The following is a 24,728-nucleotide window of genomic DNA, read 5'->3' as shown; positions in this document are numbered from 1 at the left end:
TGTTGGGAAATGACAGCTTGTTGTTGGGCAACATTGCCATTGATAGTAAGCTACTGTCTGTATCAGAAGTTTATCACTCAGATAAGAGTATCTAATAGTGCAGTGCTGCCATCTCTTACTGAAGCATGCACAGAGGATTCAAGTTACCCTACATGTCTGTTTCCCCCATTGTTAGTTGGAAAATATAGTTTTAAGAGTTAGTCTACCATATCTTGTGCTTGACCAGCTTTAGGGAGTTTAAGTAATGGAAAATGGCTAAATGTATGGTTGACCAGCTTTAGGGAGTTAATGGAATGGAAAATGGCTAAATGTATGGTTGACCAGCTTTAGGGAGTTTAAGTAATGGAAAATGGCTAAATGTATGGTTGACCAGCTTTAGGGAGTTTATGGAATGGAAAATGGCTAAATGTATGGTTGACCAGCTTTAGGGAGTTTAAGTAATGGAAAATGGCTAAATGTATGGTTGACCAGCTTTAGGGAGTTTATGGAATGTAAAATGGCTAAATGTATGGTTGACCAGCTTTAGGGAGTTTATGGAATGTAAAATGGCTAAATGTATGGTTGACCAGCTTTAGGGAGTTTAAGTAATGGAAAATGGCTAAATGTATGGTTGACCTGCTTTAGGGAGTTTATGGAATGGAAAATGGTTAAATGTATGGTTGAAAAAGAAAGAGAAACGCACACCTATAAAGACGAGGTGCTGGCTAGCGGAGTAGAAACTTGAAAATAAAAATAAAAGAGAGCCGCACACAGGGTATACCCTGATGAAGACAGCTTGGCTGTCGAAACGTTGGTATTAAAATTTTTGCATCTGAGCTCCAAGAGTGTGCGGCTCTCTTTTACTTTTATTTTTATTTTTAAATGTATGGTTGACCAGCTTTAGGGAGTTTATGGAATGGAAAATGGCTAAATGTATGGTTGACCAGCTTTAGGGAGTTTATGGAATGTAAAATGGCTAAATGTATGGTTGACCAGCTTTAGGGAGTTTATGGAATGGAAAATGGTTAAATGTATGGTTGGCCAGCTTGAGGGAGTTTAAGTAATGGAAAATTGTTAAATGTATGGTTGACCAGCTTTAGGGAGTTTAAGTAACGGAAAATGGTTAAATGTATGGTTGACCAGCTTTAGGGAGTTTAAGTAATGGAAAATGGTTAAATGTATGGTTGACCAGCTTTAGGGAGTTTAAGTAATGGAAAATGGCTAAATGTATGGTTGACCTGCTTTAGGGAGTTTATGGAATGGAAAATGGTTAAATGTATGGTTGAAAAAGAAAGAGAAACGCACACCTATAAAGACGAGGTGCTGGCTAGCGGAGTAGAAACTTGAAAATAAAAATAAAAGAGAGCCGCACACAGGGTATACCCTGATGAAGACAGCTTGGCTGTCGAAACGTTGGTATTAAAATTTTTGCATCTGAGCTCCAAGAGTGTGCGGCTCTCTTTTACTTTTATTTTTATTTTTAAATGTATGGTTGACCAGCTTTAGGGAGTTTATGGAATGGAAAATGGCTAAATGTATGGTTGACCAGCTTTAGGGAGTTTATGGAATGTAAAATGGCTAAATGTATGGTTGACCAGCTTTAGGGAGTTTATGGAATGGAAAATGGTTAAATGTATGGTTGGCCAGCTTGAGGGAGTTTAAGTAATGGAAAATTGTTAAATGTATGGTTGACCAGCTTTAGGGAGTTTAAGTAACGGAAAATGGTTAAATGTATGGTTGACCAGCTTTAGGGAGTTTAAGTAATGGAAAATGGTTAAATGTATGGTTGACCAGCTTTAGGGAGTTTAAGTAATGGAAAATGGCTAAATGTATGGTTGACCTGCTTTAGGGAGTTTATGGAATGGAAAATGGTTAAATGTATGGTTGAAAAAGAAAGAGAAACGCACACCTATAAAGACGAGGTGCTGGCTAGCGGAGTAGAAACTTGAAAATAAAAATAAAAGAGAGCCGCACACAGGGTATACCCTGATGAAGACAGCTTGGCTGTCGAAACGTTGGTATTAAAATTTTTGCATCTGAGCTCCAAGAGTGTGCGGCTCTCTTTTACTTTTATTTTTATTTTTAAATGTATGGTTGACCAGCTTTAGGGAGTTTATGGAATGGAAAATGGCTAAATGTATGGTTGACCAGCTTTAGGGAGTTTATGGAATGGAAAATGGCTAAATGTATGTTTGACCAGAAAAAGTGATTACAGCACAGAAACTAATAGTAATATCATGGTATAATACTTATATATATATATATATATAGGCCTGTTCAACAGTTTAAAAATACATTATCATAATTATTACGGTTTCAGGGTAAAACACCAAATAGGCTACTCTGTGCTATAGGGTTTACATGAACAGTGACCCCCATTTTCAACCCTTATCCGAAAAATCCTTTAAATTTGAGAAGTAGCCTATTGATAAGAGATAAAAAAATAAAATAAAAACACTACGGTGAGCGTCAAGCAATGAGGATGTTTGCTACTTGAAACCTCCAATGACTGATTTTGTTTTCCAGTTACAAAGACCAATACGATATGCGAACCCGTGTGCCTTCAAAGAACGGGATCTGTACAATTTACAATGTATACATCTGCGAGAATTCAGGGCATGATGGGCATTGTTTGTTGAGAATTGTTTAATTGTATCCATTAAATGCAGCTTCTTTCTTTCCACTCCTGATCACATACTGTAAATCTGTGCCTTGAAATGATGGTACAGACAGTCCTGCCACACCAAAGGCTTGTCAATTATGTCACTACAATTACGCATAATCTGCTGAACCACGTTTATATCGCGCAAGTATTCAAAATTAACATATCTATATTTGTACTCTTGTAGGCCTATTTCTAAAAATTAACTTAAAACGGACCGCTTCAGTGAAAGCAATTCCTAGCTTGCAGCACCCAGAAGTGAACAGATGGCGACCCGGAAGGTCTGAAGTAACTCCGACTGAAGACAAGCAAAAATAACCTTTTATCAAATATAATAAAATCTACAATCGACGTGTCAGGTTTGTATACATTTGTTTCCCGTTTATATTCTGCGTGGCATTCTAAAAACGTTCGGCTACCTCAATGCTATTTTGAAAGCAGTTATTGCTACCATTTCAGTCGTCAAAAAGTTACAAAAATAAATAATACTAGTGTATTACCAATCCATTTTTGAATATGGCAACATTCTAGTTCTATTATGAATGTAGGAAAAATAAATCGCCAGATGAAATGCAGTTATGCTTGCTACTTCGGGAATAAATTGTGGATTTGGATAGCGAACTGTTACCGTAACGCATTGCATTTTGCGATGCATGCTTTGTTGTGGGAAGTGTCTTGTTTTTTTTATTCCTCGAGCCGGGCTATTCAAACCAGTACATCTAAGTAAACAATCATTCGAACACTTAATACAAATAAACGGATGACAAATTTGCATGCATCGAGTCTTGTTTTTAATTGTGGGATCTGTAAATGTGGGATCTGCAGAATATGGCGTCCCGACCTTATAAAAATAAGACAGGCTGCCATTTTTGTTTTCCTTTTGTCTGAAATGTTTTAATAAAACTGTCTGTGAATGTGGGAGAGGCATTGGAGCGAGGCACAAGCTAGGGGGATTGGAGTTGCTCTGCAGTCAAAATGCACCTTATTGGATGTTTTTATGTGTTTGCATTTTAGGTTCTAAAGGTCTTTTTTTTATCTGGAAATAAACGCTGATTTACCGATAGAATAAAGGACAAGTTAAGTAACTTTTGTTTTAGTCTACAAGTCTGGACCGTCCTCAAGTGATGTGCCATCCCTTGTTATATCCTAATAATAGATCACTTTGTTTTGAGAAAATAATTTATAGAGCAAATAATAGCCTATATTATATTACTGCAAATGTGATGTTGGGCTAATGTTACACGATGTATTTACTAATTTGCCGCTAATTGTCAGAAGATTGATAGCCTGCAGCCTATTCTTTTTAATGTTCTTAAAAACACGACCAGCCCTATACGTTTATATAGGCAACAGTGGTCGAATAGTTTTCTTAGGACATCTGACTGTCTTGACAGCAATAGACAAAATGTTGAGTGCTAAACAGGAATATTTGCGGTTTTACTGCGTCACACAACGATACATTCAGATTGATTTCATCAGTGTTGCGGGTTTATTATAGACACGTTTATTTCAGATGGTGGTTCTCAATCTCACCAGATGTTTTCAGCATGCATCCATTTCTGCTATGACTCAAATAGCTTATAAACTAGTCCACCGTGGCTATTTCACAAATGCAAAATATTGTAATATTTCAATTGAAGACATTGCTTCCTCAATACAATTGAAATGTTTCAACATTGCATACTGGAAAAAGGTTTTTTGAACAACGGTGTGTATGATTAGTTATGAGACTTCTAACAAAAGAAAAAGTAATATTGCTCTATTTGAATGGCAAATTAATCACTACATATACATAATATAAATCAAGTGATATTTGCATGTGAAAAGGTCATGGGATACATTTGCTCCATTGTTGTTGAACATTTTGTTGTTCCACACTTTAATGATAGGCATATCTTCAAGTGGCTTAGACAATAACAGGAGTGAAGTGTGTTTAATTTCCCAACATTGATCCTGGGTTCCCACAGTATGTGGCTCTGTTGGATTTTACTCCAGCTGAGTATAAATTAGAAACATAGTACATCAGATTGGCAACCTACCATCTGAAAAACACTCGTAATCACCTATTCTCTCTGCAGGTTTAGTTACCTGGAATAGTTAAGGTAATCAATTGGATGAAATCTTACTGTCTTGCCAATTGGTTTGAACTTTAGATTGCATACACAGTAGGTCCACAGGATTAGATCCAGGGCTCAGTTCTGCACCATGTCCCTGTTATCCCTGAAATAACCTCAGAAAGTCAGTTTAGTGTCCAATGACGTGATCAACCATCATACTGTACATAAGAGGAACTGATCTAGACAAAGTCAAGTTACAAAATATGTTGGTAATACCATGATAACAGTATACAGTCTTCAAGGGGTAGCCATGGGAAAGACATATTTTTTTCCCAGTCTGATCAGATAGTTGAATATAGCAGTTATGCCTGTTGTAGGCTGGATGTCCATTGAGCCAATGGTTTACAAAATAATGGCTGAGAAGAAACCCCATACAGTCACCATCAGGCAGGATGCCCTACACTTTGTGTATTTGAAATGGACAAAGGTCTCTACTTTAATATAGTTTGACACTACTCTCTGTCGCCGGAGAAGATGGCTGGTTGTCATCACCAACGTCAAACATGGCATATCAAAGACTGAGCTGTCATATGGTGGAGATAATCAACTCAAGTTTATATTGTTGCCACCCCTATTACTAGCCTGTTCAACCTCTCTTTCGTGTTGTCTGAGATCTCTGATCCACCTTTATGCAGACGACACCATTCTGTATACTTCTGGCCCTTCTTTGGACACTGTGTTAACAACCCTCCAGGCAAGCTTCAATGCCATACAACTCTCCTTCCGTGGCCTCCAATTGCTCTTAAATACAAGTAAAACTAAATGCATGCTCTTCAACCGATCGCTACCCGCACCTGCCCGCCTGTCCAACATCACTACTCTGGACGGCTCTGATTTAGAATACGTGGACAACTACAAATACTTAGGTGTCTGGTTAGACTGTAAACTCTCCTTCCAAACCCATATCAAATATCTCCAATCCAAAGTTAAATCTAGAATTGGCTTCCTATTTCGCAACAAAGCATCCTTCACTCATGCTGCCAAACATACCCTTGTAAAACTGACCATCCTACCAATCCTCGACTTTGGCGATGTAATTTACAAAATAGCCTCCAATACCCTACTCAACAAATTGGATGCAGTCTATCACAGTGCAATCCGTTTTGTCACCAAAGCCCCATATACTACCCACCATTGCGACCTGTACGCTCTCGTTGGCTGACCCTCGCTTCATACTCATCGCCAAACCCACTGGCTCCATGTCATCTACAAGACCCTGCTAGGTAAAGTCCCTCCTTATCTCAGCTCGCTGGTCACCATCGCATCTCCCACCTGAAGCACACGCTCCAGCAGGTATATCTCTCGAGTCACCCCCAAAACCAATTCTTTCTTTGGCCGCCTCTCATTCCAGTTCTCTGCTGCCAATGACTGGAACGAACTACAAAAAGCACTGAAACTGGAAACACTTATCTCCCTCACTAGCTTTAAGCACCAACTGTCAGAGCAGCTCACAGATTACTGCACCTGTACATAGCCCACCTATATTTTAGCCCAAACAACTACCTCTTTCCCTGCAGTATTTAATTTATTTATTTATTTTGCTCCTTTGCACCCCCCATTATTTTTATTTCTACTTTGCACATTTTTCCATTGCAAATCTACCATTCCAGTGTTTTACTTGCTATATTGTATTTACTTTGCCACCATGGCCTTTTTTTGCCTTTACCTCCCTTATCTCACCTCATTTGCTCACATCGTATATAGACTTGTTTATACTGTATTATTGACTGTATGTTTGTTTTACTCCATGTGTAACTGTGTCGTTGTATGTGTCGAACTGCTTTGCTTTATCTTGGTCAGGTCGCAATTGTAAATGAGAACTTGTTCTCAACTTGCCTACCTGGTTAAATAAAGGTGAAAAAAATAAAACAAATCTTTGCCCAGGAGACTCAGAGTAACTCCAGGAAGTGAAACGGACACCCGTCGGCATCATTAGGGAAATATTTTCTTGGTTTAGGTTCATACGCTTGGACATATTTTTTTTGTTTATTTTGGCTCATGCAAATGGACTGTGCTACGCTGCTAAGTCAGACATCAGAATGGTAGTCTGTGCCAAATCACGCAATATGTCATGAAAAAATTATAAGGCTTGAAAAACGAAGCAATGGAAAGAAAGACCCCCACAGATCTCAGACAGCTATGAGTGAGCAGCAGGCTCTACCATGGGACAAAGAGAAGCAATGCTCTTTCCCCCAAATACTTCCAAATTGGACCTTTGCATTTAGAGATATTGGAATGAAAATCAATGACATACACTCTAAATGGAACATCAGGAAGCGGGGATACTTTGTCCCATGTGAAAATATCAACATTCTCATAGACACTGTAGGCTACCGAAAGACCATATCTTTTTCAAACGCCTCAACTATTTTTGCAATTCTATCTTCAATCACAAGATGTTATAGGAAACTGCCAAAATGCCTCTATATAGTTTTTGGACAAGCTCATAAGACTATGAAAAACATATTATGCAACCTGTCTGACTCCATCTAGACTCCCATCACATATGCTGGCTTTCATAAAGCAAACTAATTTCTTTGGCTGACCTGTCATCATTTGAGATATCATTTATGTCCTGTTCATGATGTATTTGGAGGAGAGAGACAAAGTGCCTGTCCTGTTTCCCATGAGACTAGCTGATGACCCCATGGTTTGGTTGACATAGAGGAGGATGGACAGTAGTTCAGCTCTGAGCTGCTTACTGTCTCTGTATTTTTATAAACATTTCTGCTTTCTCAGATAGCAGCTTTCAAGTGTTCATTAACAAGCTATAGCCTATCATGTTATGGGATTGTGTTTTCTTTGAGGAGATGTTCATCATTCAGTGTGGTGGTTCAAGACCCTGCTGACGAGCTGACAGAGGGAGAATAAAGGCCTCCTGGGTAATTCCTAGGAGACAATCCCTGTGACTCACAAGCTTTCTCTTCTTTGAATAATTTATTGCTGAATTGAATCCTCTGCAAATTTTCAGCTGTCTGTTGGCAACTTTAGAAAGTTGTGACTCAGAACAGCGTGAGGAGGAAGTTTTATACTTAGCTACAGTGCATGTGGAAACAAACTTTTGTCATGGATATGGTGAAGGAAGAGAATGGGAAGGAAGTTAGAAAGTAATTCCATTTACTTTGAAATCGGGAGGCTAGAATACAACACATTTACAAACATAAGCTCAGTATTTGGCATGTGGCTAAATGGCAAGTATTAACTATATAAGTCTATTGGAACTTATGAACTCATAAATGCTGAAAACATTTGCGTTTAATTGTATGATGCTGAATAAACTGTTGTAGAGCGGCAGGCTAGCGGCAGGTAGCTTAGCGGCAGGCTAGCGGCTGGTATCCTAACTGCAAGCTAGTGGCAGGTAGCTTAGCGGCAGGTATCCTAGCGGCAGGCTAGTGGCAGGTAGTCTAGTGACAGGAAGCTTAGCGGCAGGTAGCCTAGCTGTTAGAGCGTTGGGCCAATAACCGAAAGGTCGCTGGTTTGAATACCCGAGCCGAAAAAGTGAAAAATCTGTCGGTGCCCTTGAGTAAGGCACTTAGCCCTAATTTGCTCCAGGGGCGCCGTACTACTACGACTGACCTTGTAAAACCACACGTTTCACTGCACAATAAAAACATGTTTTTATTTGTGCAGAATATAATTTTTTATTTGGTTTGTTTTTCATAGAATGGCTGAACCTCGTTTTAATAATCCCTACTTCTGGCCTCCACCCCCCACCATGCCTGGGCAGGTGAGTACTAACTGTAGACTTTACCCTCTAACATTCAACAACAGGATTGTTAGTGTACAAGAGGATGAAGAAGAAGATGACAGTGGGCAGTATATTGGGAAGATTTTAAATTATTATTCTAGGCAGTGTAACATTGAGACCCATGAGCAATGAGAGGTATTTTGCCTGCTTGATTGTCATCCACATTTCCATGTAAAGTACACACTATTTTTACAGATCACCTGAAGAGAGGACATAAATTATTGTAAATGTTATTAGGTTACATTTTAAGTTATTTCCCTTTGAGTCCATTGGAGGGAGCCAAAGCAACACAATTGTAAGCCCACTCAAAGATGTTAGAGGAACTGAACCGAAAAATCAACTTCTCTGGTTGTGATCGGCCTATGTGGCCGTAGCAGTCATAAACATCAATTATAGTCCCAAAATTGACTGACAAGCATAAGTAGGATAACTTTGGTCACAGTCAGTATTTTCCAAAATGAGAATGTCTCAGATTTAACTGACTGTTCTCTTGTCTCTGTGTTGTCTACCTGCTATCAGATGGATAATATTGTGTTGATCAACAAGATCAAGGAACAGCTGATGGCTGAGAAGATCAGACCACCCCACCTGCCGCCTTCCACAGTTCCCTCCCCTCAGCAACGACTGGGGAATCCTACACAGACAGGAGGTGGGCAGCAAGTCCAGATGTCAGTTCAGAAACTGCAGCAGATGCAACAAGGTCTCCATGTCCACAGCTCGTCCCAGCCAGACATTGCCCTGCACACCCAGACGGCCTCCAGCTCAGTCGCAGGTACGCTGACCACACCCACCTCACCAGGCCAGACTCCATTGTCATTGACCACCACCCCTCACTCAGTTAGTGATGTGCAAGAAATTCACCCATTCTCAGAGGTGGTTCACATCAGAATGCATCTCTACTGAATGTCATGCGATCACTCTCCCTCCCATCTTCCTCAGTCTCATCAAATGATTGGCACACATCCCAACACTTTTTGTAAATTGTATCTTGTAATTACTGTAATACTTATATATTTTTTTATCCTTGATGGATGGATAGATAAGGAAAATTGTTATGGATTCTTATGAGCCAAGGCTTTATATTTCCTGTAAAAGCATTTCTGGTAAATTATGTGCATTTTCTGCACATCTCTAACAGGACGTATTCTTGGTGATGTAAATTTGAATCTGGACGATAAGACGGCTATAAAAGCAAGAGGATTGTGGGAAGACTGGCATTTGCGCCAAATCATTGACCAACCCTCTAGAACGAATCACCTATCAGGTAATGACATTGTTTTGACATTTGTGCCTCCTGGCACATACACGGAAAGAGAGGCTGACTTCCACAGCTTTTTTCCAGAATCCTGTACTATTGGCCTGTAGACTAATCCAGGCTTCTCAAAATGTGACATGACTTTTGGCTTACCGGTGTGATTTCAAACTACTTCAGCCAAGGAGTAGGCACAAAGAGTATTCCTATGTTGAGCGACTAACTAAAAGGGAACATGTCAAGAAATAATTTTATCTGAACAAGTCTGCGTAATTAAAAAAGTATGTGGACACCTGCTGGTCAAACATTCTAGAATAATGGGCATTAATATGGAGTTGGTCCCCCTTTACTGCTATAAAACAGCCTCCACTCCTCTGGGAAGGCTTTCCAAATTATGTTGGAACATTTCTGCGGGGACTTGTTTCCATTTAGCCAAAAGAGCATTAGTGAGGTTGGGCACTGATGTTGGGCGATTAGGCCTGGCTCGCAGTAAGTGTTCCAATTCATCCCAAAGGTGTTCGATGGGGTTGAGGTCAGGGCTCTGTGCAGGCCAGTCAGTTTCTTCCACACCTGACCTCAACAAACCATTCCTGTATGTGTAACGGATGTGAAATAGCTAGCTAGTTAGCGGTGGTGCGCGCTAAATAGCGTTTCAATCGGTGACGTCACTTGCTCTGAGACCTTGAAGTAGTGTTTCCCCTTGCTCAGCAAGGGCCGCGGCTTTTGTGGAGCGATGGGTAACGATGCTTCGTGGGTGACTGTTGTTGATGTGTGCAGAGGGTCCCTGGTTTGCGCCCGGGTATGGGCGAGGGGACGGTCTAAAGTTATACTGTTGCATATGGACCGCACTTTGTGCACGGGGGCATTGCCATGCTGAAACAAGAAAGAGCATTCCCCAAACTGTTGCCACAATGTTGGAAGCACAGAATCATCTAGTATGTCATTGTTTTTCTTTTTATTTCACCTTTATTTAACCAGGACGGCCAGTTGAGAACAAGTTCTCATTTACAACTGCAACCTGGCCAGGATAAAGCAAAGCAGTGCAACAAAAGACAACAACACAGAGATACACATGGAATAAACAGAAGTACAGTCTATAACACAATATACAAATCTACATACAGTGTGTGCAAATGGAGTAAGGAGGTAAGGCAATAAATAGGCCATAGTAGTGAAGTAATTTCAATTTAGCAAATTAACACTGGCGTGATAGATGTGCAAGTAGAAATACTGGTGTGTAAAAAAACAATATGGGGATGAGGTCGGTAGATTGGATGGGCTATTTACAGATGGTCTGTGTACAGTTGCAGCAATCGGTAAGCTGCTCAGATAGCTGATGCTTGAAGTTAGTGAGGGAGATAGAAGTCTCCAACTTCAGCGATTTTTGCAATTCGTTCCAGTCATTGGCAGAAGAGAACTGGAAGGAAAGGCAGCCAAAGTGGGTGTTGGCTTTGGAGATGACCAGTGAGATATACAGTGGGGCAAAAAAGTATTTAGTCAGCCACTAATTGTGCAAGTTCTCCACTTAAAAAGATGAAAGAGGCCTGTAATTTTCATCATAGGTACACTTCAACTATGACAGACAAAATGAGAAAAAAAAATCCATAAAATCACATTGTACGATTTTTAATGAATTTATTTGCAAATGAAGGTGGAAAATTCTTATGAAGCCACTCCTTCGTTGCCCGTGCGGTGTGTTTGGGATCATTGTCATGCTGAAAGACCCAGCCACGTTTCATCTTCAATGCCCTTGCTGATGGAAGGTTTTCACTCAAAATCTCACGATACATGGCCCCATTCATTCTTTCCTTTACACTGATCAGTCGTCCTGGTCCCTTTGCAGAAAAACAGCCCTGAATCATGATGTTTCCACCCCCATGCTTCACAGTAGGTATGGTGTTCTTTGGATGCAACTCAGCATTCTTTGTCCTCCAAACACGACGAGTTGAGTTTTTAACAAAAGGTTCTATTTTGGTTTGATCTGACCATATGACATTCTCCCAATCTTCTTCTGGATCATCCAAATGCTCTCTAGCAAACTTCAGACGGACCTAGTCATGTACTGGCTTAAGCAGGGGGACACGTCTGGCACTGCAGGATTTGAGTCCCTGGCGGCGTAGTGTGTTACTGATGGTAGACTTTGTTATTTTGGTCCCAGCTCTCTGCAGGTCATTCACTAGGTCCCCGCGTGTGGTTCTGGGATTTTTGCTCACCGTTCTTGTGATCATTTTGACCTCACGGGGTGAGATCTTGCGTGGAGCCCCAGATCGAGGGAGATTATCAGTGGTCTTGTATGTCTTCCATTTCCTAATAATTGCTCCCACAGTTGATTTCTTCAAACCAAGCTGCTTACCTATTGCAGATTCAGTCTTCCTAGCCTGGTGCAGGTCTACAATTTAGTTTCTGGTGTTCTTTGACAGCTCTTTGGTCTTGGCCATAGTGGAGTTTGGAGTGTGACTGTTTGAGGTTGTGGACAGGTGTCTTTTATACTGATAACAAGTTCAAACAGGTGCCATTAATACAGGTAACGAGTGGAGGACAGAGGAGCCTCCAAAGAAGTTGTTACAGGTCTGTGAGAGCCAGAAATCTTGCTTGTTTGTAGGTGACCAAATACTTATTTTCCACCATAATTTGCAAATACATTCATTAAAAATCCTACAATGAGATTTTCCGGATTTTTTCCCCTCATTTTGTCTGTCATAGTTGAAGTGTACCTATGATGAAAATTACAGGCCTCTGTCATCTTTTTAAGTGGGAGAACCTGCACAATTGGTGGCTGACTAAATACTTTTTTGCCCCACTGTACCTGCTGGAGCGTGCGCTACGGGTGGGTGTTGCTATGGTGACCAGTGAGCTGAGATAAGGCGGAGCTTTACCTCGCAAAGACTTATAGATGACCTGGAGCCAGTGGGTTTGACGAGAGCATACAGGTCGAAGTGGTGGCTGATATGGAGCTTTGGTGACAAAACGGATGGCACTGTCATAGACTGCATCCAGTTTGCTGGGTAGAGTGTTGGAGGCTATTTTGTAAATGACATCGCCGAAGTCGAGGATTGGTGGGATAGTCAGTTTTACGAGGCTGTTTGGCAGCTTAATTGAAGGAGGCTTTGTTGTGAAATAGGAAGCCAATTCTAGATTTAATTTTGGATTGGAGATGCTTGATATGAGTTTGGAAGGAGAGTTTACAGTTCAGACATACACTTAGGTATTTGTAGTTGTCCACATATTCTCAGTCAGAACCGTCCAGAGTAGTGATTCTAGTCGGGCAGGCGGGTGAGGGCAGCGATTGGTTGAAGAGCATGCATTTAGTTTTACTAGCATTTAAGAGCAGTTGGAGGCCACGGAAGGAGTGTTGTATGGCATTGAACCTCGTTTGGAGGTTTGTTAACAGTGTCCAAAGAAGGGCCAGATGTATACAGAATGGTGTCGTCTGCATAGAGGTGGATCAAAGAATCACGCGCAGCAAGAGCGACATCATTGATATATACAGAGAAAAGAGTCGGCCCGAGAATTGAACCCTGTGGCACCCCCATAGAGACTACCAGAGGTCCGGACAACAGGCCCTCCGATTTGACACACTGTACTCTATCTGAGAAGTAGTTGGTGAACCAGGCGAGGCATTCTTTTGAGAAACCAAGGCTGTTGAGCCTGCCGATAAGAATGCAGTGATTGACAGAGTCAAAAGCCTTGGCCAGGTCAGTGAAGACGGCTGCACAGTACTGTCTTTTATCGATGGCGGTTATGATATCGTTTAGTACCTTGAGCGTGGCTGAGGTGCACCCTTGACCAGCTCGGAAACCAGATTGCACAGCGGAGAAGGTACGGTGGGATTCAAAATGGTCTGTGATCTGTTTGTTAACTTGGCCATTGTATGCTGTCGTGTTGTTTTCCCTTCACTGGAACTAAGGGGCCTAGTTCAAACCATGAAAACAGCCCCAGACCATTATTGCTCCTCCACCAAACTTTACAGTTGGCACTTTGCATTGGGGCAGGTAGCGTTCTCCTGGCATCCACCAAACCCAGATTCGTCCATCTGACTGCCAGATGGTGAAGCGTGATTCATCACTCCAGAGAATGCATTTTCACTGCTCAAGAGTCCAATGGCGGCAAGCTTTACACCACTCCAGCCGACACTTGGCATTGAGCATTGTTGATCTTAGGTTTGTGTACGGCTGCTCTGCCATGGAAACCCATTACATGAAGCTCCCAGGCAGTTTGGAACTCGGTAGTGAGTGTTGGAACTGAGGACAGACAATTGTTACGCGATACGCACTTCAGCACTCGGCAGTTCCCTTCTGTGAGCTTGTGTAGCTTACCACTCCGCGGCTGAGCTGTTGTTGCTGTTAGACGTTTCCACTTCACAATAACAGCACTTACAATTGACAGAGGCAGCTCTCGCAGGGCAGAAATTTGATGAACTGACTTGTTGGAAAGGTGACGGTACCCAATTGAAAGTCACTGAGCTGCTCTTCAGTAAGGCCAACATACTGCCAATATTTGTCCATGGAGATCGCATGGCTGTGTGCTCGATTTCTATACACCTGTCAGCAACTGGTGTGGCTGAAATAGCCGAATATACTAATTTGAAGGGGTGTCGACATACTTTTGTGTATATATAGTGTATATATTCAGTCTTGCATTACAGTTCTGTTAAATCTAGTTTGTAAGTCATTTTCACCTCTTGACTTGCCAGGTCTGGCACTTTCCTCTCGAACTGGCAACCATAACACCTCCATCACTCTGACCACACCCACCTCCAACAGCCAGAGCCGGCTAGGCGGAGCCCTCTCGCCTCATCATGTCCTCTCCAGCTTGGCCAGTGGCCCTGGGATGGAGCAAATCAAAAGTAACGGGGGCCTTGCTGGACTGCTGGGGCGAGGGCGTAAGAAGATAAAAGCCGAGAACAGTGGTTGCCCTCTGTTGGTGGTGCCTTACCCAATCCTCGCTTCAGGCAACGACCAATCCTGCCACACCATCATCCCCAAAGAGGGCAAATGCTACAGGCATGAGCACACATTACACTTTTATAGACTGCTACATGTTGATTTCACTCCAAATGTATTACTGTCATATTGATTGCTTACGGTGTGTTTCGTGTGTGTGTTTGCACAGGTGTAAATTGTGCCCACTGACCTTCTTCTCCAAGTCAGACATGCAGATGCACTCCAAGTCCCACACAGAGGTCAAGCCGCACAAGTGTCCCTACTGCTCCAAATCTTTCACCAACGCATCCTACCTGGCCCAGCACCTCCGCATTCACCTGGGCGTCAAACCTTATCACTGCTCTTACTGCGAGAAATGCTTCCGCCAGCTCTCCCACCTGCAGCAGCACACCAGGTCAAATCTATGGACTTATTTGATCACAAGTTTGATAGTGTTTTCATGTACCCTATACAGATCTTTATAGATGCTCTACCAAGAACACCAAAAAGGAAAATAAGTCATATAGTGTGGTGATAATGTATCTTTCCCAGAATCCTAACGCTTGAAGGGATAGATTCTATCTACCTGACACCTGCAGTTGTTTTGGCGGTGTCAGAACTGTGTTAGAGCTGTCATGCACTGAGTCGCATGAAGATAAATCCCAGTCTTGATTATAAGATGGCACAGGAATGTGAGTTGTAATCTACACCTCTAAGGCTGATAGAAACCATTCTTTTCTTTAATGATTTTCAATTGGATCGTCATTATTTCTATATTGCCTACACTTTCTCATTCTGAACAAACGTGAGTGGGACTCACCAATTTGACAGCTCCAACACAGTTACACCTCCGACATGCCACATCATCAGTTACGGACGGTTAATGGCTTGATCTGATTGAATCTAGGCCTACGTTTATTTACCCTAGTGTTATTTGCCTTTATAGATTATATCAAAAAGGAAATGAACTATCTTAGAGAGAGAGAAAAAAAAAAAATATCCTGCCTGCTGCCCTATGTTGACATGGGTGCCTGCAGCCTCATTTACTATATATACACACTATATCTTTTACAGAATTCACACTGGGGATCGGCCCTATAAATGTGCCCATCCAGGTTGTGAAAAAGCCTTCACCCAGCTCTCCAATCTGCAGGTATTTTCAGTTAAACTCATGCTCAGGTTCTACTTTTGAAGCATTGATGCTGGGTTCTTTACCGCTGTGGTTGGCATAAAATCTCCTAAAGTGTCACATTTGTCACAATTGGTTTTACAGTAGAGGAACACATAACATATCAAATCCACAATCAAAGACAATGCTATTCATTCCTCATATTTCACACACATGCTATTATATCTGAAATTAATGCCAACTTTTGTAAATAATTGTATTTTTACTGTATTATGTTTTAGATTTTGAACATTACATATTCAGCATGATTTTCCTCCATTTTGGTCAGATAATGGCCTGGTTTGACAGGTGTTTCCCCACCCTGAATGTCTAGACAAATACAGTACCAGTCAAAAGTTTGGAGACCTACTCATTCCAGGGTTTTTCTTTATTTTTACTATTTTATACATTGTAGAATAATTGTGAAGACATCAAAACTATGAAATAACACAAATGGAATCATGTAGTAACCAAAAAAGTGTTAAACAAATCCAAATCTATTTTATATTTATCATGGCTCAGGTTAAGACCCAGATGCAGACACAAGAGGCAGATAGTTCTAGTCTCAGAACTTATTATAAACTCAGCAAACAAAGAAACATCCCTTTTTCAGGACCCTGTCTTTCAAAGGTAATTTGTAAAAATCAAAATAACTTCACAGATCTTCATTGTAAAGGGTTTAAACACTGTTTCCCATGTTTGTTCAATGAACAGTTAATGAACATGCACCTGTGGAACTGTCGTTAAGACACAAACAACTTACAGATTGTAGGCAATTAAGATCACAGTTATGAAAACTTAGGACACTAAAGAGGCCTTTCTACCGACTCTAAAAAAACACCATAAGAAAGATGCCCAACGTCCCTGCTCATCTGCGTGAACGTGCCATAGGCATGCTGCAAGGAGGCATGAGGACTGTAGATGTGGCCATGGAAATAAATTGCAATGTCCGTACTGTGAGACACTGATCATCCTCGCAGTGGCAGAGCACATGTCGCAACACCTGCACAGGATCGGTACATCCGAACATAACACCTGCGGGACAGGGACAGGATGGCAACAACAACTGCCCGAGTTACACCAGGAACGCAAAATCCCTCCATCTGTGCTCAGACTGTCAACAATAGGCCGAGAGAGGCTGGATTGAGGGATTGTAGGCTTGTTGTAAGGCAGGTCCTCACCAGACATCACCGGCAACAATGTCGCCTATGGACACAAACCCACCACCGCTGGACCAGACAGAACTGGCAAAAGTACTCTTCACTGACGAGTCACGGTTTTGTCTCACCAGGGGTGATGGTCGGATTCGCGTTCATCTTCGAAGGAATGAGCGTTACACCGAGGCCTGTACTCTGGAGCGGGATCCGTTTGGAGGTGGAGGGTCCGTCATGATCTGGGGCGGTGGGTCACAGCATCATCGGACTGAGCTTGGTGCGATTGCAGGCAATCTGAATGCTGTTCGTTACAGGGAAGACATCCTCCTCCCTCATTTGGTACCCTTCCTGCAGGCTCATCCTGACATGACCCTCCAGCATGACAATGCCACCAGCCATACTGCTCATTCTGTGCGTGATTTCCTGCAAGAAAGGAATGTCAGTGTTCTGCCATGGTCAGCGAAGAGCCCGGATCTCAATCCCATTGAGCACATCTGGGACCTTTTGGATCGGAGAGTGAGTGCTAAGGCCATTCCCCCTAGAAATGTCTGGGAACTTGCAGGTGTCTTGGTGGAAGAGTGGAGTAACATCTCACAGCAAGAATTAGCAAATCTGGTGCAGGCCATGATGCACTGCAGAACTTAATGCAGCTGGTGGCCACACCAGATACTGACATTTACTTTTGAATTGACCCCCCTTTGTTCAGGGACACATTATTCCATTTCTGTTAGTCACATGTCTGTGGAACATGTTCAGTTTATGACTCAGTTGTTGAATCTTGTTATGTTCATACAAATATTTACACATGTTAAGTTTGCTGAAAATAAATACAGTTGACAGTGAGAGGATGTTTCTTTTTTTGCTGAGTTTAGTGCATGCAAGGTGCATGCAAAAGGTAAGTCGAGGCAGGCAAAGGGTCGTAATCCAAATCAGAGTCAGGCAGGTAGACGAAGAAAAACTGACGGGACAAGATGAATTGTCAACAGACAAAACAGAAAATGCAGGTATAAATACACAGGTGATAATCAGGGGAGATGCGAGACATCTGGTGCGGCGTGGAGACAAGCACAAAGACAGGTGAAACAGATCAGGGTGTGACAATATTTGAGATAGCCATTCTTTTCCTTGATGACAGCTTTGCACATTCTTGGCATTCTCTCAACCAGCTTTGTGAGGTAGTCACATGGAATGCATTTCAATGAACAGGTATGCCTTACTAAAAGTACATTTGTGGAATTATTTCCTTAATGTGTTTGAGCCAATCAGTTGTGTTGTGACAAGGTAGGGGTGGTATGCAGAATATAGCCCTATTTGGTAAAAGACCCAAGTCCATATTATGGCACTTTGAAGAAGCTAAAATCTAAAATATATTTTGATTTGTTCAACACTTTTTTGGTTACTACATGATTGCATGTGTTATTCCATAGTTTTGATGTCTTCACTATTATTCTACAGTGTAAAAAAATAAAGAAAAACCCTTGAATGAGTCGCTGTGTCCAAACTTTTGACTGGTACTGTAGGTCTGTGAATAATTGTATTAGGTAATCTCTGTGTCTGTCTCTTTCCCTGCCCCAGTCTCACCAGAGACAGCACAACAAAGACAAGCCCTACAAGTGTCCAAACTGCTACCGTGCCTACTCGGACTCAGCCTCATTGCAGATTCACTTGTCTGTGCATGCCATCAAAAACACCAAGGCCTACTGCTGCAGCATGTGTGGCAGAGCCTACACCTCAGTGAGTAGGCTATAGTGCAGCATGAGCTGATGTTTTCACAGGATGTGAGAAACCATGCAACGCTGTTTGCAATTGACCGTTCTTTGTTTTCTCATTCTCAGGCAATAAGAGTGAGCCAATGTTGTCAGATCATCACTCAACAATGTCGCTTTAGTGAAGCATGTATACCTCTTTGTCTACTGAGCCTCGGTGTTGACTGAACCCTTCTTTGTTTGTCTTCAGGAGACCTACCTTATGAAGCACATGTCTAAACACACGGTGGTGGAGCACCTGGTGAGCAATCACTCTCCACAGAGGACAGGGTCTCCTAATATCCCCATACGGATCTCCCTCATCTGAGCAATTTGCCTTGACACCCCACCCCTGACCCTCATGGAGGAACCCCCTGTAAGGCCACCCCTCCACTTTAGCGTAATCAATCCTAGATATGGGCTTTTATTTGTTTGTTTTCCTCTATGCGGGTTCCAAAAATGTGCCAGACTGTATTTGTACCTTTTCAAAAGATGCCAGACTCTTTTTATTTATTTTTTGTATTTTGTGGTTGGGGAATGTTTGGGACATCCAAAAATGATTTTACAGCACTTTCAGGCTTCATGGTAGAGTAAAAGCCTTTTTGGCCTGTGCTAAGACAATAAAAAGCATTGCTCCAGGCAGCTAAAAACATTCACCTTCGGTGTTATAAAGCAGCAAATGACCACTTTTTTATATTGTTATTCTCCCTTTACTCTTTGCAAAAGTATATTTGCATTGGGAACTTTTGTCTTCCTTTTTGTTAGGCCAAGAAGATGAATAGCTAAATCATTTATTCAAGCATTTTTTGTACCAATCCTAATGTCAATGTTTGCATCATTTTGTTACTTAAAAAGAAAATGTTCACAAGTAAGCTTTATCACATTTAAGTATGTCTTTTAGACAACAATGTACACAAAATACTTTCCAATTGGAGGGCCAATACCTATGTGTTATTGTTGTAGTTGTATTTTTCATCTTCGTTATTATCCATGGTATTTAAAAGGAAACTGTTCAAGGCTATCCTGAAGAGCACTAAAATATATATTTTAAATCTGATGCTGATATTTGTAGAAACTTCAATGTTTTGGTTTGCTGAATTGATAAGCACTGCCATGTATTGAAGAAATGAAATGGTCCATTATGGAACTGACATACAGTGCATTCGGAAATGATTCAGACCCCTTCCCCTTTTCTACATTTTGTTACGTTACAGCCTTTTCTAAAATGGATTAAATAATATCTACACGCAATACCCCATAATGACAAAGCGGAAAAAGGCTTTTAGAAATTTTAGCAACTGTATTACAAATAAAAATTATTCAGACTCTCTGCTATGAGATTCGAAATTGAGCTCAGGTGCATCCTGTTTCTATTGATCATCCTTGATGTTTCTACAACTTGATTGGAGTACACCTGTGGTAAATTCAATTGATTGGACATGATTTGGAAAGGCAGACACCTGTCTATATAAGGTCCCACAGTTGAGAGTGCATGTCAAAGCAAAAACCATGCCATGAGGTTGAAGGAATTGTCTGTAGAGCTCTGAGACAGGATTGTGTTGAGGCACAGATCTGGGAAAGAGTACCAAAAAATGTCTGCAGCATTGAAGGTCCAAGAACACAGTGGCCTCTATCATCAAATGTAAGGAGTTTGGAACCACCAAGACTCTTCCTAGAGCTGGCTGCTGGCCAAACTGAGCAATCGGAGGACAAGGGCCTTGATCAGGGAGGTGACCAAGAACCCGATGGTCACTGACAGAGCTCCAGAGTTCCTCTGTGGAGATGGGAGAACCTTCCAGAAGGACAACCATCTCTGCAGCACTCCACCAATCAGGCCTTTATGGTAGAGTTGCCAAGATTCTCTGTTCTAGTTAAATCTTGGTTTCATTATTTGGCCTGAATGTCAAGCGTCACGTCTGTAGGAAACCTGGCAACATCCCTACAGTGGAGCATGGTGGTGGCAGCATCATGCTGTGGGAATGTTTTTCCGATGCATGGAATGGGAGACTAATCAGGATCAAGGGAAAGATGAACAGAGCAAAGTACAGAAACATCCTTGATGAAAACCTGCTCCAGAGTGCTCAGGACCTCAGACTGGGGCGAAGGTTCACCTTCCAACAGGACAACGACCCTAAGCACACATTCAAGACAACGCAGGACTGGCTTCAGGACAAGTCTCTGAATGTCCTTCAGTGCCCGGACTTGAACCCGATTGATCTTTGGAGAGACCTGAAAATGGCTGTGCAGTGACGCTTCCATCCAACCTGACAGAGCTTGAGAGGCTCTGCAGAGAAGAATGGGAGAAACTCCCCAAGTACAGGTTTGTCAAGCTTGCAGCGTCATACACAAGAAGACTTGAGGCTGTAATCGCTGCCAAAGGTGCTTCAACAAAGTACTGGGTAAAGAGACTTGAGTTCTTATGTAAATGTCATATTTCAGTTTTTATTTTTTATTTTAGTACATTTGCACACATTTCTAAACGTTTTACTTTGTCATTATGTGGTATTGTGTGTAGATTGATGGAAAAAAATAATTTCATCAATTTTAGAACAAGGCTGAAATGTAACAAAATATGGGGGGGAAAATCAAGGGCTCTAAATACTTTCCGAATGCTCTGAACATATTTGTTGGTTCAAGCCATTCCAGTAACTGAGAGACTTTTAACAATATTTTAAATGAAGCAGACAAACTCATTTTAAAAATGGAAATTTACGAAATATCTTCTATTACACATTCCATTATATGCAACATTTCAATGTGACTTGCCGAAAGAACCGCTTCACCATTTGGAATGCTGTGGTAAAGTACATGAATGAGCTCTTCCTGTGTGCTACATAGATTTGTTTACTTACATTGATGAGGGAAGGGGTATCCTCATATTTCCTTCTATTTTACCTATGAAGTAGAGATGAAAAGGCCAAATCCAAGAATGCACAGGTTTGCAACCAAATAATTGTAATCCCTAACGGTTTGAATTAGAATATATTGTCCCTGTCTGCCAGTGATGCATATGGTGTGCTATCTGGTTGAACATGGCAGAGAAATAGCAAGGCACATTACAAAATGTGATACCTCCTGGCCTTTCATAGGTTTACAACTGTGAAACTCTGTCAAGAGCAACATTTGCTGCCTCCTCACTATCTACTGTGTTGTTGCACCTCAAATCGCACGAGAGGATTTCGACACCAACCATTTGAGATTGTTCTGAAACTGTTTTTGTAATTAATAACAGGATTATCATTCCTGAAACATTATATTTAAATATAATTTCATCTCTGAGAAATGTAGCTAATTGATTGTACTCCAACTGGAATTTGTGGGATTCAGATAATATTCAATAAATATAGTACCCAACATCCAATTTGGACCAAACATCTTCCTACCAATGAGTAAGACATGAGGAATCCCCCCCCCAAAAATGGTAAAAAGCCACCCACAGATCCCCAACACCCCATGTCAATCCCACCCCACCAACCAGTAAACAGTATAATTTTTCTTTGTTTGACAGTAGTATGAAGCTGTGGATGGAGTATTGCTTCTCCATACTATGTAATGTGTACCTTGTGAATCTGGTTATGTTTTTTCTCTACCTGCTCAGAGAGATGTGTAATTGAAGTTGCATTATTTACCCAAAAGTACTGTGAAAGTACCATGTTTTGACCAATAGATGCCGCTGTTCTTACTATACTGCCACACACATCCATTTTGCTGGTCTCTTGTGTTTATTAAATTGGTCACAACATTTCCTTTGCAACTTTGGGTTCTTAACCAATATATTTTATGAAAATAAATTCTTCCATGAAAGCAATTCAGTTTGTCCTTCTCTTAGCAACCTAATGCTTCAACCAAACTCTCCTTGAATAGTCCAAGTGTCTGCTCTATTGAGAGGGCTATCTTTATGCAATTCTTATATGAAGACTTTTCCAACAACCCTAATAATATAATGAATTGCATGGCAGTCTTATGTTTTTCAATAACATTATCAGGAAACAGCTCTGTATGTATTGTGACATTTACCATTAAACTCAACACAACCAACACCAATTGCAAAACACGACACAGTTTGTTTGGGACTTTGAAGACCATAACATTGACACCATGAGAACTGCTGTAGCCTAATAATTTGATTGTTCACCAGAAATGGTCTAACAGTAACTCATCCATATATTTTTAAAGGTAATGAACAACACACAAAGAAGCTGTTTCCTGGACACAGATTAAGAAGGACAAACTGATTTGTTTTCCTGGAGGACTGGCTTGAATTGTGAGGATGACCAAAATGTATTTTCATCAAGCCAAATATATTGGTTTTCTACCCCAAATTGCTAAGGAAATGTTGTGATCTATTTAATAGACACGAGACCAGCAACATTGATAAGAGTGTGGAGGTATAGCAGGAACAGCAGCATCTAGTAGTCAAAACCTGTTACTTTCACACTACTTTATTGTAAATAATGCAAGTGACTTCCATTACTAACTTCTCTAACGTTTCACTGACATTCACAGAATAAATGACATCGTCTCAGCTACGTTACTCAATGGTCGGAAGACGTTTGGTCCAAATTGGATGTTGGGTACTATATTTACTGAAATTAAAATAGCCAATTTGGATGCCATCAATTAGCTGAACTTCTCTAAGATTACATTAAATCAACAAACTAATGCTTCAGGGATGCCAATCGTATCTGTTTAACTACAGAAACAATTTCAAAACAAGTCTACTGAGATTTTCTACTGAGTCATAATTTTGTACATTTATTTTGCAGCTATGTCCTGCAGGATATTACATGCCCTTTAATGTATACATAAAGAGTAAATTCCTGTTTTGGGTGTCCACATGAAATATGTGTAGATATCTTTATGTACAGAAATACCTCCTTGTATCTTGTAATCCGTTTGTTCTCATGTCTAAATATTAATGATTAACATTGTTATTTTAAAAACGCATTTAAGCCTTAACTTTATTGTAATTGTATCATCACATTGTATTTGTCCCATATTGATGCTTCTCTTATGCATTTTGATTTTATAGCATGGAATAATATACTGTAAACTATATTAACCGTTAAGCCCTTTTCTATAGTAAATTATTAAACAGTTCTGGCTATTATTACAACAATACATTCCTTTGTCCTGCAATGACTTCCCGAGATAAATAAAGGTTAAATAAATCATTTTAAAAATGGTGGTACCATATACAAGGTTACATTGGCTGAATTACACACAGTCAAGACTAAGAGAGAATGGACTGTGTAAGAATGAGCAAAAAGTATGAACATTTTCCAATAGTTTTGGATCATTTTTGTTGGCCAATAGGTCCTTAGATAATAATGTATAAATCGCCATCACACTGCACACTGCCCTATCCCATCTGGACAAAAGGAATACCTATGTAAGAATGCTGTTCATTAACTAAAGCTCAGCATTCAACACCATAGTACCCTCCAAGTAGAGGCTCTTGTTATCAACTGTTGTTCCATGGCAAACACACTTATTTCAAATAGGCATATGATGCTAGAGATACCGTACTTTTCAGTTACCTGTGGAAAGTATTAACTGCAGTAAAGTGTGGTCACCTCATACACCTGAATGAAAAGATTCCCAAATGCCTTTTCATGACCAAAACGGACTGGTATAAAACCATTCTTTGACCTTTTGATGACAATAAGCATTTGAAATTGGTCTATAATACACACCTGGCGATATTCAGCACAGCGATTTGGTATTTTTGTATCGCACAATCGGGTTTTGCATATTGTTTATTTTTCTTTTCTGCTCTGTATATATAGCATCATAACCTCGAAAAGTAATCTCGCAAATCAACGTTTATTGTCACGAGTCTTGTTCTGGAGGCAGAACTGAGCGCTATCCACTTTTGATTGGCCAGCTACAAGGCCAAAGTTGGCTATAATGTTAATGAAAACAAAATTGCTTTTAGGTTTTTAATTACATATTAGGGATAGCGTTGTGGTTAAGTTTAA

The 24,728-nt window shown here is 40.9% G+C and overlaps 1 protein-coding gene across 1 annotated transcript; it reads left to right on the top strand.

Annotated features, from left to right (window-relative positions):
- The first annotated feature begins 2,737 nt into the window (after positions 1-2,737).
- LOC135540246 (zinc finger protein 362-like) lies at positions 2,738-23,845 on the top strand. Its single transcript, XM_064966784.1, has 9 exons — positions 2,738-3,000; positions 8,422-8,485; positions 9,026-9,278; positions 9,645-9,770; positions 14,452-14,761; positions 14,871-15,095; positions 15,755-15,833; positions 18,578-18,736; positions 18,959-23,845. The coding sequence occupies exons 2-9, from the start codon at positions 8,423-8,425 to the stop codon at positions 19,073-19,075; spliced, it is 1,332 nt and encodes a 443-aa protein (XP_064822856.1). The 5' UTR covers positions 2,738-3,000; position 8,422; the 3' UTR covers positions 19,076-23,845.
- Positions 23,846-24,728: the final 883 nt, after the last annotated feature.

The sequence above is a fragment of the Oncorhynchus masou genome, chromosome 5 (assembly GCF_036934945.1).
Source record: "Oncorhynchus masou masou isolate Uvic2021 chromosome 5, UVic_Omas_1.1, whole genome shotgun sequence".
NCBI lineage: Eukaryota > Metazoa > Chordata > Actinopteri > Salmoniformes > Salmonidae > Oncorhynchus > Oncorhynchus masou.
This window is presented reverse-complemented; position numbering and strand designations above follow the sequence as displayed.

Coding starts and splice junctions, on each gene's coding strand:
- LOC135540246 (XM_064966784.1), top strand. CDS start 8,423: ATGGCTGAACCTCGTTTTAATAATCCCTACTTCTGGCCTCCACCCCCC. Junction 14,762..14,870: donor AAAGAGGGCAAATGCTACAG/GCATGAGCACAC, acceptor GTGTTTGCACAG/GTGTAAATTGTGCCCACTGA. Junction 18,737..18,958: donor GTGGCAGAGCCTACACCTCA/GTGAGTAGGCTA, acceptor GTTTGTCTTCAG/GAGACCTACCTTATGAAGCA.